Source organism: Anabrus simplex, chromosome 5 (genome assembly GCF_040414725.1).
Source record: "Anabrus simplex isolate iqAnaSimp1 chromosome 5, ASM4041472v1, whole genome shotgun sequence".
Classification (NCBI taxonomy): Eukaryota; Metazoa; Arthropoda; class Insecta; order Orthoptera; family Tettigoniidae; genus Anabrus; species Anabrus simplex.
In genome coordinates, this window is record NC_090269.1 from 326,505,971 (window position 1) to 326,522,177 (window position 16,207).

The 16,207-nt window shown below is 37.4% G+C and overlaps 1 protein-coding gene across 1 annotated transcript in view; it reads left to right on the forward strand.

The window, feature by feature from the left end:
* Positions 1-16,207, forward strand: part of Stlk (Ste20-like kinase) — a 208,043-nt gene that overhangs the window by 163,415 nt on the left and 28,421 nt on the right. Inside the window, exons 4-5 of the mRNA XM_067147566.1 lie at positions 12,597-12,768; positions 12,858-13,065. Coding sequence (XP_067003667.1) covers positions 12,597-12,768; positions 12,858-13,065 — 380 coding nt within the window. The remainder of the gene's footprint in view (positions 1-12,596; positions 12,769-12,857; positions 13,066-16,207) is intronic.

Genomic DNA, 16,207 nt, shown 5'->3' on the forward strand with positions numbered 1-16,207 from the left:
ATTAAGCCGCATAATGTGGTTAAGTGTAAGAGAGGGCCAAGAGCCCTAACTTCGCCACAAATAAAGACATCAATAAATAAATAAATAAATACGTCATCTTCAGCTGTTGAAGAACATGCTTAATGACTGTACAGAATAAATACTACTAAAATTAAACAAGAATGCCATTAAAATAAACATGAATGCCACTATTCTAAAAAATACTTAAGGTTAAGATATATACGTATGGTACAGTTTTGGGGGTTAGAGGACTTTTTCCCTGGCCCCATGATTTCTGCATATTTCAAAAATTATATTTGCTGAGGTTGGATAAAATTCTAAGAGTTTATCAAGAATCACTAATATTCTGGTGTCAAGTTCAAATATCTATGTTAAATGCAAATACTATGTCCAACGGTTTTATGAGATGTTTCAAGGTGCATTGTTGGGCAGCAAATATGCGGGGACATCGTATTCATTAGAACCATGTGACCTTGCCGCTGTGGGGAGGCTTGCATGTCCCAATGAAGCAGATAGCCAAGTCGCAGGTGCAACCGTATCGGATGGGTATCTGTTGAGAGACCAGACTAAGGAATGGTTCTTCGAAAGGGGGGTAGCAGCCTTTCGGAAGTTGCAAGGGCGGCAGTCTAGATGATTGACTGATATGGCCTTGTAATAACACTCAACACGGCTTAGCTGTGTTGATACTGCTACACGGCTTAAAGCAACAGGAAACTACAGCCATAACTAACTCCCGAGGACATGCAGCTCTCTCTGTATGAATGATGTACTGATGATGGCTTCCTTCCAGGTAAAATCTTCCAGAGGTAAATTAGTTCCCCATTCGGATCTCCGGGCGGGTACTACACGAAAGGGGACGATCATCAGGAAGATGGATACTGACATTCTGTGAGTCGGAGCATGGAATGTTAGAAGTTTGAAGCGTTGTGGTAGGTTAGAGAATCTGAAAAGAGGGATGGATAGACTAAAGTTAGATGTAGTTGGTATAAGTGAAGTACGTTGGCAGGAAGAACAGGATTTTTGGTCAGGCGACTACCGAATTATCAACACAAAATCAAAAAGGGGTAATGCAGGAGTTGGTTTAATAATGACTAAGAAAATAGGGCAGCAGGTAAGCTGCTACGACCAGCATAGTGAAAGAATTATTGTCGTCAAGAAAGACACCAAACCAATGCCCACCACAATAGTGCAGGTCTATATGCCTACTAGTTCAGCGGATAATGAGGAAATCGAAACAACATATGAAGAGATATTGATATGAGATATTGATATGAGATGTGTTGATATGTAAAACGTGGCGAGAACTTAATTGTGATGGGAGACTGGAATGCAGTGGTAGGCCAAGGAAGAGAAGGTAATACAGTAGGAGAATTCGGATTGGGACAAAGGAATGAAAGAGGAAGTCGGCTGGTTGAATTCTGCACTGATCATAATTTAGTCCTTGCCAATACTTGGTTCAAACCCCACAAACGACGGCTGTATACGTGGACGAGACCTGGAGACACTGGAAGGTATCAAATAGACTTCATTATGATTTGGCAGAGATTCAGAAACCAGGTGTTGGATTGCAAAACTTTCCTAGGAGCAGACGTGGACTCTGACCACAACTTGTTGGTCATGAAATGCTATCTGAAGTTGAAGAAATTGAAGAAAGGAAAGAATGCAAAAAGATGGGATCTAGACAAGTTGAAAGAAAAGAGTGTGAGGGATTGTTTCAAGAAACATGTTGCACAAGGGCTAAATGAAAAGGCTGAAGGAAACACAATAGAGGAAGAATGGATAGTCATAAAAAATGAAGTCAATAGGGCTGCTGAAGAAATGTTAGGAAGGAAGAAAAGTTCAACTAAGAATCAGTGGATAACTCAGGAGATACTAGACCTGATTGATGAACGACGAAAATACAAGAATGCTAGAAATGAAGAGGGCAGAAAAAAATACAGTCGATTAAAGAATCAAGCAGATAGAAAGTGCAAGGTGGCTAAGGAAGAATGGCTGAAGGAGAAGTGCAAGGATGTCGAAGCTTGTATGGTCCTAGGAAAGGTAGGTGCTGTATACAGTAAAATCAAGAAAACCTTTGGAGAAAGGAAATCTAGGTGTATAAATATTAAGAGCTCAGATGGAAAGCCACTTCTAGGGAAAGAAGATGGCAGGAACACATCCAATAGTTGTATCAAGGTAAAGATATAGATAATTTGGTTCTGGAATGAGAAGAGGCTGTTGATGCTGATGAAATGGGAGATCCAATTTTGAGGTCAGAGTTTGACAGAGCTGTGAGTGACCTAAATAGGAACAGGGCACCTGGAATTGATGACATTCCCTCTGAATTACTGTCTTAAGAGAAACCAGCATGGCAAGGTTATTCCATTTAGTGTGTAAGATGTACGAGACAGGAGAAGTCCCATCCTATTTTCGGCAGAATGTTGTTATACCTATTCGCAAGAAAGCCGGTGCTGACAGGTGTGAAAACTACTGCACCATTAGTTTAGTATCTCATGCCTGCAAAATTTTAACACGTATTATTTACAGAAGAATGGAAAAACAAGTTGAAGCTGAGTTGGGAGAAGATCAGTTTGGCGCTTCAGAAGAAATGTAGGAATACGTGAAGCAATCCTGACTTTACGTCTGATCTTAGAAGATCGAATCAAGAAGGACAAGCCCACGTTCATGGCATTCGTAGATCTAGAAAAGGCATTCGATAATGTTGACTGGACTAAGCTATTTAAGATTCTGAAGGTGATTGGGATTAGATACCAAGAAGGAAGAATTATCTACAATCTGTATAAAAATCAGTCTGCAGTGGTAAGAATCGAGGGCTTTGAAAAAGAAGCAGCAATCCAGAAAGGAGTGAGGCAAGGCTGCAGTTTGTCCCCCCTCCTTTTCAGTGTTTACATAGAACAGGCAGTAAAGGAAATCAGAGGAATTCGAAAAGGAAATCACAATCCAAGGAGAGGAAATCAAAACCTTGAGATTTGCCGATGATATTGTTATTTTATCTGAGACTGCAGAGTATCTCGAGAAGCTGCTGAATGGTATGGATGAAGTCTTGGGTAAGGAGTACAAGATGAAAATAAATAAGTCCAAAACAAAGTTATGGAATGCAGTCGAACGAAGGCAGGTGATGCAGGAAATATTAGATTAGGAAATGAAGTCTTAAATGAAGTACATGAATATTGTTACTTGGGTAGTAAAATAACTATGGCAGAAGTAACGAGGACATAAAATGCAGACTAGCACAAGCAAGGAAGAGCTTTCTTAAGAAAAGAAATTTGCTCACTTCAAACATTGATATAGGAATTAGAAAGATGTTTTTGAAGACTTTCGTGTGGAGCGTGGCATTGTATGGAAGTGAAACATGAACGATTACTAGCTCAGAAAGAAAGAGAATAGAAGCTCTTGAAATGTGGTGTTACAGAAGAATGCTGAAAGTGAGATGGATAGATCGAATCACGAATGAAGAGATACTGAATCGAATTGGTGAGGGGAGATTGATTTAGCTAAATTTGATGAGAAGAAGAGATAGAATGATAGGACACATCTTAAGACACCCAGGACTTGTTCAGTTGGTTTTTGAAGGAAGTGTAGTTGGTAAGAACGGTAGGGGTAGACCAAGATATGAATATGACAAGCAGATGTATAGTGCAGTAGTTACGTAGAAATGAAAAGGTTAGCACAGGATAGGGTGGCATGGACCGCTGCATCAAACCAGTCTATGGACTGATGACTCAAACAACAACAAGCGGTTCAGTAACCTGTTTACAGATACATAGCTTATTCTCAGTCCATATCAATGCTGAAAGACATGCTAGTCTATATCAAACATCCTTGTTTACTTTACTTTGCTGTGTGCGACATATTGAAATCAATGAAAGTGAGTTGTGGGTGTTCCTCTCTTCATACTTGCATTCCCTCAGGTAAATTTAAAAAATCTGAGAAATAAGAAAAAGAAGGTAGGTATTAGAATAACTGATAGAGTGAGTGCCTGTTAAATAGGTTGTGTTCTTCCACTAGAGGCCAAGTCACCAGAGAAGTATTCTTCCCTGAGGTTTTCAACCGTCTGCAAAGTAACGAGTTGGTGCCAAGCTTTGAAATTACTCAATTTTTGACTGGTCATGGCAAATTTGGTTATTATTTTCATCGATTCAGAATCAATCGTCCTGATGGCTACGTGTGTGTTTGCGGATCCTCACAAACAGTGGACCTCCTACTATTAGAATATGCTGCATTTGAAAGAAGGCATGACTTGAACTCTCATTTGAATTATTGCAACATTGCATTACAAAAACCGAGCTCGATAGCTGCAGTCGCTTAAGTGCGGCCAGTATCCAGTATTCGGGAGATAGTAGGTTCGAACCCCACTATCGGCAGCCCTGAAAATGGTTTTCCGTGGTTTCTCATTTTCACACCAGGCAAATGCTGGGGTTGTACCTTAATCGAGGCCACAGCCGCTTCCTTCCCACTCCTAGCCCTTCCTTGTCCCATCATCGCCATAAGACCTATATGTGTCGGTGCGACGTAAAGCAACTAGCATTATCAAAACCCCTGTATCATTTAAGAAGCCGTGCTGTTACAAATATTTTATTAACTTCATCCACTTCATTTTCCGTCGATTCGATACATGAATTCATTTTCATTGTAAAAGTGAATATATATTTTAACTACAACCCTAATATACTATGTAAAATAGGATTCCAAACTGCTTTGGATATTCAATAATAATAATAATAATAATAATAATAAAAAATAGGTTTTGTACATGGTGGGTGTGTGTGGGGGGGTGTGCGCGCGCGCATGTTACTTACGTGTGAGCTGGATATGTCCTCGGGCATAGTTGGGAGCGTGTTGCACATTTTTTGCGTGTACGTCTTGTGGCTGTCGTAGTGCTAAGAAAGAGAGGTGGTGGGGAGGGGGAAGCAGCTTGTGGAGGGGGTAGTGTGGGGTGGGGTGCGTCTGCTGGGGTGTGTGTGGGTTTGTGTTTGCTGATTCTTTTAAAATATGTGTCTTTTAGAATGGGTATGGCTGTGTTGAAAAGAATGTTTGTTTTGTCTGTGATTTCGTTTAAGTTAGGATTAACGTATTGGTCCATGTTGATGTAAAAATCTTTCATTATATTGAGCAATGGGCCTCTGGGATTCATATTTAAAATTTCCATGTCATTCTCGATATTAGTGAATTTATGCTTGTGTTCTTCAACATGTTGCTCTATGGATGAAAAGTGATTATATTTAGTGGCGTTGATGTGTTCGTTGTATCGAATAGAAAAACATCTGCCGGTGCGCCCAATGTAGGTGGCTTCACAATTGTTGCATTTTATGCGGTATACTCCTGAATGGCTGTATTTATTATTCTCATTGATTGATTTAGTATTGTGTAAAATAGAAGCATTATTATGTGTGGTTCAGTAAGCTATCTTAGATTGTGTTTTTTGAAAATATTGATTATGGGGTGGATGTGGGTGTTGAAATGGAAATGGCGTATGGATTTTAGTGCCGGGAGTGTCCGAAGACAAGTTTGGCTCGCCAGGTGCAGGTCTTTTGAATTGACGCCCGTAGGCGACCTGGACATCATGATGAGGATGAAATGATGATGATGACACAAACACCCAGCCCCGTGCCAGCGAAATTAACCAATGATGGTTAAAATTCCCGACCATGCCGGGAATCGAACCCGGGACCCCTGTGGCCAAAGGCCAGCACGCTAACCATTTAGCCATGAAGCCAGACGATGTGGATGTTGTTGAAAGTAAAAAGTGCATAGTCTTTCTTAGTTTCGCTGTTTCTGCTTAAATTGGATTTCAGTTGATGTTTTATTTTGTGAATGATTTTGTTTATCATGTTTTTATTGTATCCATTATGCTCCGCTATTTCGTGAATAATCTTCAGTTCTTTTTTTAATTCTTCCTGGGAGAGAGGTATGTTGAAAGCTCTGTAAATCATGCTGTAGTATGCCGCTTTTTTGTGTGCGTTTGGGTGAGTGGAATAAACTTTTCTTTTTGTTTCCGAATTTGGCCGCGTATGGACCGCATTGAACTTAAGGCTTTCTCCTCCTCCTCCTCATCTTCTTCTTCTTCTTCTTCTTCTTCTTCTTCTTCTTCTTCTTCTTCTGATCTTCCTTTCTTTCTCAGATATGACCAGTTTGGGCCTACATTTTGGTGGTTTCTTCTGGAATGTTTTGATGCTGTCCACTCGGCTTCTAAATTCTTTTCAGTTGTGAATCATAACCATTGTAAGTCCACTTTCTATTGCATATTTTTTTGCCTCTTCTACCCACTTCATCGAAAAGTCCAGAGATGTACTTGAATATTTTCTTAGTTAGCCATTTCTCTCCATTCTTTCTAGATGCCTATAGAATTTTAGCCTTTGCTTTCGCATGGTGACAGTGATATTTTGGTATATTTGTAAAGATCATAATTTTTTCTATTCTTCCACTTCCCATCAACATTTTTCTCTGGTCCTAAAATTTTCCTTAAGATTCTCCTCTCCTCTTCTCTCTCCTTTTTTGAGATCTTGAAGCTCACCCTTTTTATTCATTGTCAGACTCTCTGGCTTTACCACTGTGTTGTAGTGTCTAAGTTTCGTCTTGTAAGATATTGCTCTTTTGTTGTATCTGCTCTGGGTTAACCTGTAAGCCAGTTCTAGTTTCTAATTCTTGCTCTTTTCACCTCTTTATCCAGTCCGTTAGGTTCTATCCATTCCCCTAGATATTTAAATTTCTCAGTTCTTTTTACAGTCCCTTGCTTCACTTTTAAGTGTCTCTCTCCTTGATGTCCATATTCCATGTATTCCGTCTTCTCATATGATACTTTGAGACCCGTTTTCTCAGCGATCTCATGTAGAGTATTCAGCATAATTTGGGCATGTTCTCGGTTGTGAGCCAAGACGGCAAGTTCATCTGCAAAAGCCAAACACTTAATTTCTAAGTTCTGTCCTTTCCTCCCTAAATGTATTCCCTTTATCTTTCACTTCCAAGGCTTTTTCCCAGGTTCTAATGATTTTTTCTAGAACAATGTTAAAGAGGATTGGTGATAGGCAGTCCCCTTGTCTGACTCCGTTTTTTATTTGAAACGGTTCAGAAATTTCACCAAAGAATTTGACATTTGAGAAAGTTTCTGTCAGGGTCTGTTTTATTAACATTCTTGTTTTCCTTTCAATTCCGAATTCCTCTAGGACGTTAAATAGAGCCTGCCTGTCAATTGAATCATACGCTTTCTTAAAATCAACAAATATTACCACAGTGTTCTGGCTTCTCAAAGTTCTTAGTCTGAGAATGCTCTTCAGGTTAAATATTTGTTCTGCGCTTGATCTTCCTTTTCGAAAACCAGCTTGGTACTCACCAGTGAGATGGTCTGCTTGTTCTTCAACTCTTCTCAATAGTACTTTCGAGAGTATCTTGTATGTTATTGGGAGTAAAGAGATGCCTCTATAGTTATTGATGTTCGTCCGGAGACCTTTCTTGTGAAGTGGGTGTATAAGAGCGCACTTCCAATCATCGGGGATCTTTTCATCTCTCCAGATTTCTCCCATGACGGCGTGGGTTGCTTTTGCTGCAGTTTCTCCTCCGAACTTCCACATTTCTGCAATAATTCCATCCTCACCTGGTGCTGTGTTGTTTTTAAGCTCATTTATTATTTCTTTGATCTCTTCTAGACTCGGTGGCTTGGAATCTTAGTTATCCTGAGATAGATTTTTCGTATCCAATCTTTCCACGGGTTCTGCACAATTTAGCAACATTTTGAAGTAATCTGCAAGAAATTGACAATTTTCTTTGTTGTTCGTTACTACAGTACCATTCTCCCGCTTGAAACACAAACTTGATGGCTAGTATCACTGTAGTTCCTCTCTGAAGGATTTGTAAAATGCTCGAGTGTTGTTCTTTTGATAATCATCTTCTATCTTATCTATCCTACTTCTCTCATAATTTCTTTTCTCTGATCGTATGATCTTAGCTGTTTTCTTCCCCTCTTCCCTGAAAGTTTCCCATCTCTCTTCGGTTTTGTTGGAATGCCACCTCTTCCATGCTTGTAGTCTTCTGTCCAAAGCTTCATTACACTTTTCATTCCAACACCTGTGTTTTCGTTTCCTTTCTTGATCCCCCAAACCTTCAGCTGCTTTAAACATTGACTTTTTGATCTCTTCCCAGCTGTTTATATTCAGCTTCGACAATTTTTCACAATATGTCTCTCTGTTTTGTTTTAGAGTATCTGCATCAATTCTAAGCTTCCTCTTGATTCTTTGTTTGGGTTTGTTTGGTTGGAATCTTACTTTAATCTCCGAGAGGTAGTGGTCCGAATCTATGTTTCAGCTTTTTCTTACCTTGACGTTCAAGATTTCCCTTCGGTTTCTGGTCGTAATAGCAACAGGGTCGATCTGAAACTCCCCCAGAATCGTATTAGGAGATGCCCATGTTTTTTTCTTGTTCAGGAGTGCCTTGAAGTGTGTAGACATGAGTTTCAAGTTAAAATGTCTGTAGAAACTGATTATTCTTTCGCCATTTTTGTTCGTTCTGTTATGTGGTGGATAGTCCCCCACAATTTTCCTGTAGCTTCTTTCTTTACCTATCTGAGTACTGAAATCACCAACCAAAATTTTCACATGGTGTTGTGGAATTTGGATGTTGTGTCTTCAAGAATTTCCCAAAAGTCGTCTACCTTCTCCGTGTTTTTCTTGTTATTGTCATTTATCGGTGCATGTGCATTGATGATCGTGTATGCTTTATTGCCAGATCTAAAAGACAGAAACGAGATCCTCTCTGTTGGTGAGGTGAAATTGATGATGGACTCCAGAATGTTACTTTTAACCATAAAGGCCGTACCTAGGATCGTTACATTTGCATTGATTTTTATTGCCAGTTTTCCTTTGTAAATTCTATAACCATTAGATTCCATGTGATTTTCATCAAGGTATTTTGTCTCTTGTATTTCAAGTATGTAAATATTTCTTTCTCTTAAAACATCAGTAAGTTTTTAGCTGCCTCTGTGGATCAGCGGTAGAGTGTCGGCCTCCGGATCCCAAGATAGCGGGTTCAAACCCGGCAGAGGTAGTCGGATTTTTGAAGGGCGGAAAAAAGTCCATTCGACACTCCATGTCGTACGATGTCGGCATGTAAAAGATCTCTGGTGACACGTTTGGTGTTTATCCGACAAAATTCATTAAATCTCAGACATAGACGCCCAAGAGAGTTTCGGTTTACTCGGTCTGCCATCTAGTGGGGACCTACAGTAAAACGGAACGTCAAAATTGACGAGCAGACAGCCAGATGGCGTCAAATTGAAAAGTCTGCACGCGGTAGCTGTGGCCATACGATTATTATTATTATTATTATTATTATTATTATTATTATTATTATTATTATTATTATTATTATTATTATTAGTAAGTTGTTTTAATTTTCCCACTTTTAGGAGTGTGTTGATGTTCAGTGTTCCGAGCAGATGTTTTTGCTTGGTTCGTATCTTTCTTGAGGAGGTTCTGGGAAGCTCCGAATTTTCCCTGCATGACGTTCCAGGCTCTCCAGAATCCAAAGGCCTGGTTGCACCTATCACGGCGGTGGGGGATTTCCGTTTCCGGCTGCCGCCTGGAGTAGTCTTTCCTGAAGGTGTTTCCATCATGCCTTACGTTGAAGTTAGTTGGGAGGGTAGGCATTGCCTGCTCCTCCAAATTAAAATTGAGGTTGTAAGCCCCAGAGTTTGGTTCTTCCGCTCTCTCAACCATTGGGAATCTTCCTCTTCTGCTTTAGAGACCGTTGACCCTTTTCTTTTGCCTCAGTTGATCCACGGGTGTTGATTTGGAGGAACCTTATTCACACCTGTCGTGCATATCTACAGGAACCTCCCCTATCAGCCATAGGGACGCGCCGTGTTGGAGTTGAGGCCCCCCATCGCAACATCTTATGTAAGATCATATCCAACCTCTGCTTAGTTCCTGGAGTATGTTTACGGCCGTACCTCTGGAGGACAGACGCCTCATATTTCTTATCTTAAAGATGGCTGACATTATAGGCTGGCTGTTTGGTCTAAACAGTGCCAAGAATTGAAAGTAGAATGTACGTCTTCTTGTGGTTTCTATGGTAGCGATGGCAAAGAAAAAAATGGGTGCCAGTTAGGGCAGATAGTTTAGTCAATTATATCGAGTGACACCCTCGACTGTGTTATCTATGGAATAAATGAAGTAATGAATAAGATGGCTGACACTTATGGCATAAATATTAATAATAAAACACTATGAAACTAGAGTAAATTCACTCAATAACACTACCACAAACTTGGCACTCAAAATGAAGTCCCAAATATTTCTCGGAAGCCACAAATGAAGCGTAGATCTTTTATATATGAGGATATTCGACGCAGCACCATAACACATGATCTCATCCGCTGGGCAAGGGAATCAACTTTTATTGTGTTGGACGTTTGTGTAGGTTTCCTGTAGATTTTGTATGTTAAGTGGCCTTCAGTTTTAGTGACAGAAGTCAAGATAGTTCAAAGTGTGATCTTTCTCATTTTCCATAGTAAATTTTATTTGCAGATCTATTTTGTTTAGCTGTTAAAGTATGTTGTTTCCGTTTGTGGACCTGCAGTCTATAACAACAAAGACATCGTCTACAAATCAGCACCAGAATGATATATTGTTAATATTGCTAATTTCTGAGTGTTCTAAGTGGTCTATGTAGATCTCAGCTAATATTCCTGAAGCTGGTAAACCCATGGGAAAGCCTGTCTGTTTGTAGATAGTATTGTGGAATCTAAAGTAATTATTGTTTAGAGCAAATTCAAGTAAAATAATGCACTCATGTATTTCGAGGATGCTTAGATTACTGTGATTTCTTAAATTCGATTCTATTAGTCTTATTGTTTTCTGTGTGGGTATGTTAGGGTACATGTTAATGATATCATATGATGCTCAAACGTGATGTTATTCGATTTTCAGCTCTTTGATGATGTTACAGAATTCTGTTGAGTTTCATACTGATTTTTTGGCTAAGAATGTGTAGTGTTTTTTGAGAAATGTTTGTATGAAGCATGATAATTTGTAAGTCGGGCTTGATCTATAATTTATGATCAGTCTAATGGGTACATTATCTTTGTGGATCTTAGGGTAGGCTTTCACAGTCGGCAGTTGTGGATTCGTTATGGTTAGCTTCGTGGTTTCTTGCTCGTTGAGGAGAAAGTGGGTGTTTTTCAGTAATATTTTTAGATTTCTTTGGATACTGGCAGTTGGATCTTTTCGTTTGATTTGAAAGGTGTCATGTAGGAAACATTGTTTAGTTATAGTGATGTATTCATTTCTGTCGATGATGACTGTGGTGCCTGCCTTTGTTATTAATAGATTATGATGCTCGAGTTTCCCGAGCTGAGCATTATCAGATTTGCTTTTATGGCTGTTGTTGTTGTTAATCTTGTTTATGTATCGCGGTCATTTCTTCTTAACCTCGTGTCTGATTTCATCGCGTAAATCATGTGGGACTTCATTTGGGGCATTTTCAGTTTCAGCGATGATGGTTGTGAGGTTATGGAAGGTTGATGTGCTTACCCAATTGAACCTCTTATTCTAATTCTTATTCTAATGAGTAAAATGTCCCCGCATATTTGCTGCCCAATAATGCACCTTGAAACATCTCATAAAACCGTTGGACATAGTATTTGTAATTCAACCCAATTACTTTCTTCTTGTATTTTTCCCTTCACTGGAAATATTGAACTTACCTGCTGTAAACTCAAGTGGTGTGTCTAATTTAGATAATTGTTTCAGTAGGAGTGATGTATGTAATTAATGAAGACAAACCAATTTGACTTAAATGCTGGTATTAATCCCAGCTTCTTTTGTCTAGCTATTTTGTGTTCAATTATGATGAAATACACAATTTAATTTCATAAATTTAGCAAATAGTTTTATTGAAGTGACCAAGGCTGCAGACACCAAATTATATTGAGGTGAGTAGTAGTTCACTCAATAGAAAGCTGTACAAGCCCTGGTGTTGTACTGCTGTTTCATGGCTAAGAATGAAAGTATATCCACTCATAATTTGTTTGGATAATATCAAAATTAATTTCTTTCAAAAGTTTCAAAAGCAATGATTTCTCATTTCCATTCAGTACATCCTTGAAATAAAAACTGTGCTTTTAAAGATACAGTGTTAAGAACAAAAATATTTTTATGAGAAAACAAAATTCTGTACCACTTAAAGGTAAGATAGACTTAGTGTTTGTTGGCAGTTTTACTGACGTGTTATAAAACTACTTTTCAGGTCAAAATTAATGCATTATGATGTGTGGTGTTGTTGTTGTTATTGTTATCATCACCATGCATTTTAAATGATTTACCTATTAGAAGACCTGCATGTATGAGTTTGATGTCTCTTTATCACATTGCCAGTAATGAGTATGAATAAAAATCACTATCCCAACATGTTCAGCCTAGAAATATTACTCAGTAAACAATTGTTGTCTTCCAGAATGAACAGCCCACAAGATTCTTTATTATTGTACCAATTTCTGTAAAAACTCTTGTGAGTTGGTCAGAAAATCTTACTCATAATAGTTGTTTAAAAAATAATAAATAGCTTAATTTTCAATTGATGTATTGTATTTTCATGTAATATTTTAGATCAGTGCGTGCAAGTCACATCTTAGTATCAGCCAGTGGCCGTGCCTGTCTATCTGGACTGCGATATTCGTGTCAGATTGTGGAGAATGGTCGCTGGCAGAAGAGTATTCATTCATTTCCTCATAGCACAGCACGTAACCTTAATTGGCTTAGTCCTGAGTTACTGGAACAGGTGTGGTGGCATTATTTTCTGCTTAATTTTTATTTATATCTTGTTTTAATGTTTTCTGTACTTCTGATGGACTTTGTTAATTCATACAGAACCTGCAGGGATACAATGAGAAGTCTGATGTGTACAGTGTGGGGATGACTGCATGTGAGTTAGCTAATGGTGTGGTTCCTTTTGCGGATATGCCTACCACACTAATGCTGACTGAGAAAGTACGTGGCTGCTCACCACAGCTTCTGGATTGCTCAACAGTGCACTTGTATGAAGACCTGGATCCAGCAGGAGATAACCAGTTACATGGTTAGTGTCCTACATTATAAATCAGTGTAGCATGATCGGGGAATGTGGAGAGAATGAGACTTTTTGAGACAAAGGAGACATGCTGATAGCTGAGTAGAATGATAAAAAGGAAAAGGGGAAAATAAAGAAATATTTTGACATTATTCTTCAGAGATCAGTGGTGTATGGTGACCTTTCTCACTGGGGACTGGGTTCAAAGACACAGGTAAAAATTTGCAGAAATTGAATTAATATAGTTCTTTACATGTTTTAACAACATAAATACCTTAATAAATTAATCAAAAATATAATTAAGCAATCAAATATAAATAAACGAATAAATAAAATCAACTACCATAAATTGAACTCAATTTGTGTATTAGTGTAATTCTCCTGTCGCCTTTCTGAAGGAATTTCTCGATAACTGCATTGTACAAGGCTTTTTCACTTTCAAATTCATCTAGCAGTCCTTTTTCAATTGACAACAGGGAAAGAAGTGTAGAAAGTCTGTTCTTGCTTTGCGAATATTACGAAGAGACGTCTTTGCACGTTTCAAACAAGAGAATTTGCGCTCTACATTGGATGTGCTGACTGGTATTGTTGACACCAAACAATATAATATATATGTTTCGGTAAATGCTTCTTCTGTCAAGTCTGTTTCATTGAGAATTGCATCATTTCAGTCACAGTTTCATTCGAAAAGTCTGAGAACCTATACAGTAGGCCTATACCAATATTATTTCACTCTGCGAATTGCCAAAATTGAAAACACTCCTGTAACTTGATTGAAGAGTAAAAAACAAGTTGTCAAGAAATCGAATTTTGAAACATAGAAATTTCTTTGAATCTAAAAGCTCAAAAAATTGCAAATCACTAAAATCTTGAAATCTCACCTCCACTTGTCCAATTACAGTATCAATAATTTCATTGTAGGGAAGCACGTATTTCATTTTTGGATTTAGTAGGTCATGTTCTCTTAAGAGGTTCAACAGTGTCATTTTTCACTTTCCTATACGTCGCTCCAAAACTGTTTCTTGCATCTCTAAGGTGAGATATCATCTCTTCTATTTTCTCAGTGCAGTATTTCATGACCAAGGTTAATGCATCCACAAAGACGCACATAAGATGCTGTCAGTGGGTACAATTATTTTATTTACATTTATCTATAAATTAAACATGCACATAACCTTAGTCGCTGTTGGCACAAACAAAACACTCACATCAGAAACTGCCATTTTGACAAAAGCCAATCGCTGCACATAGAGAATACAACCTTGGAACACAAATAAAACAGTTGACTGCTTAAAAGCATGTCCTTGCTACACAATAACTCTCTTCCAACAACTCACTTAACAGTAACTGACCACAATACAATCATTCAACTATGTAAATAATAATAATAATAATAATAATAATAATAATAATAATAATAATAATAATAATAATAATAATAATAATAATAAATGGATGTACATCACTTCATAGCCATACATACAAGTAGTAGTAGTAGTAATAATAATAATAATAATAATAATAATAATAATAGATGAGCCTGACCAGGCTTCTAGAAAGCTACATTACAAAGAAAACTACCTTCATGAAAATTCTAGAGTGTGTAATACATAGATTGTAATGTACAGAATATTCTCAATCGTTCTCATGCCTATACCATTCTGGAAGTTACAGTGTGTTTCACAATTATGGATTACAATTTATATATACAGGTAAAAGTACATTATAATATTAATTTACAGGTATTTACATTAACGAAACTGATATAAATTCTATGTACAACACGTTTCATGACATAACCTCACACACAATACAATCATTCAACTATGTAAATAATAATAATAATAATAATAATAATAATAATAATAATAATAATAATAATAATAATACTAAATGGATGTATATCACTTCATAGCCATATATACAAGTAGTAGTAGTAGTAGTAATAATAATAGTAATAATAATAATAATCACGATCGTAAAATAATAATAATAACCATAATAATTCGAACTCTATATCGGCATTAGGTACACATCGGTGAGAGAATATTGTTTTCAAATTATACCTGTTTATCGCACTTGCATCAAGGTTTTACTTTGAAGAATGTTGAATAGTGTCTCCATGTCCAAAAAAATGTGGTGGAAAACTTTCAGTAGAAATGTAAAATCAAAATCCTTCAATGATTTACTGGCACGTAAAAGAGCTCCTGCGGGACTAAATTCTGGCACCTCGGCGTCTCCAAAAACTGTAAAAAGAGTAGTTAGTGGACCGTAAAGCCAATAACATTATTATTATTATTATTATTATTATTATTATTATTATTATTATTATTATTATTATTATTATTATTATTGTTATTAAATTTCCTCTTTAATTCTACCTCTTTAGATAAGTGCCAATATCCATATCCTCCAAAACACTTTGCTGTTTCATATTTGCATTGTCTTTGACACAATCCAAGAACAAATGTCAAAAATATTTCTTTGTTTCTAAATAGTCTGTAAGATCCTACTTTTGTAAGTATTTCTTTCTGCTTTTTTTCTTATTTGACAGTATTACCTGTATTGTGTTTCTGTTCAATGGCTTTGTGCTGTACATATATTGCTTTTCATGAGATTTGTGCATGCATTGGCATTAACGACCTGTTATTGAGCAATTTTTTTTTTTTTTAAATATGTATGACTAGAGAGCACTACAGTATGTACATACAAGGGCTGAGTGAAATAGTTTGTTAATCTAGTGAGAATAGTGATAAGAATGGCAGATATGAATTAATGAAAACAGTAACTGGAGGGAATTTTTAATTAAGGTATAAAGACTGAGTTTGAAATGTGGAATGTGGAATAAATCTGTGTATCTGTGTATATGTTGTGGGGATGTTGCTTAACTTTCTCTCTGCCATTTGCCTGGCCTGGAAGTTCTATTAACTTAGCCATAGAGGATAGGAGCAGTATAAGAAGAAGTTGTACGAAACAGTAGTTAGACTTAGTGTTTAATAATTTCAAGGTTAAGTGTTTGAAAGCAGCAGGCACTAACGTGCTAGTTATAAACAGATTATAAAAGGCTTTAGTCCATTTACAGTTGCTTTTAGGCTATATGCTTAGAGGCATAAGAATTTCCAGTAAAAGTGTATGCATAAATGAAGTTCTC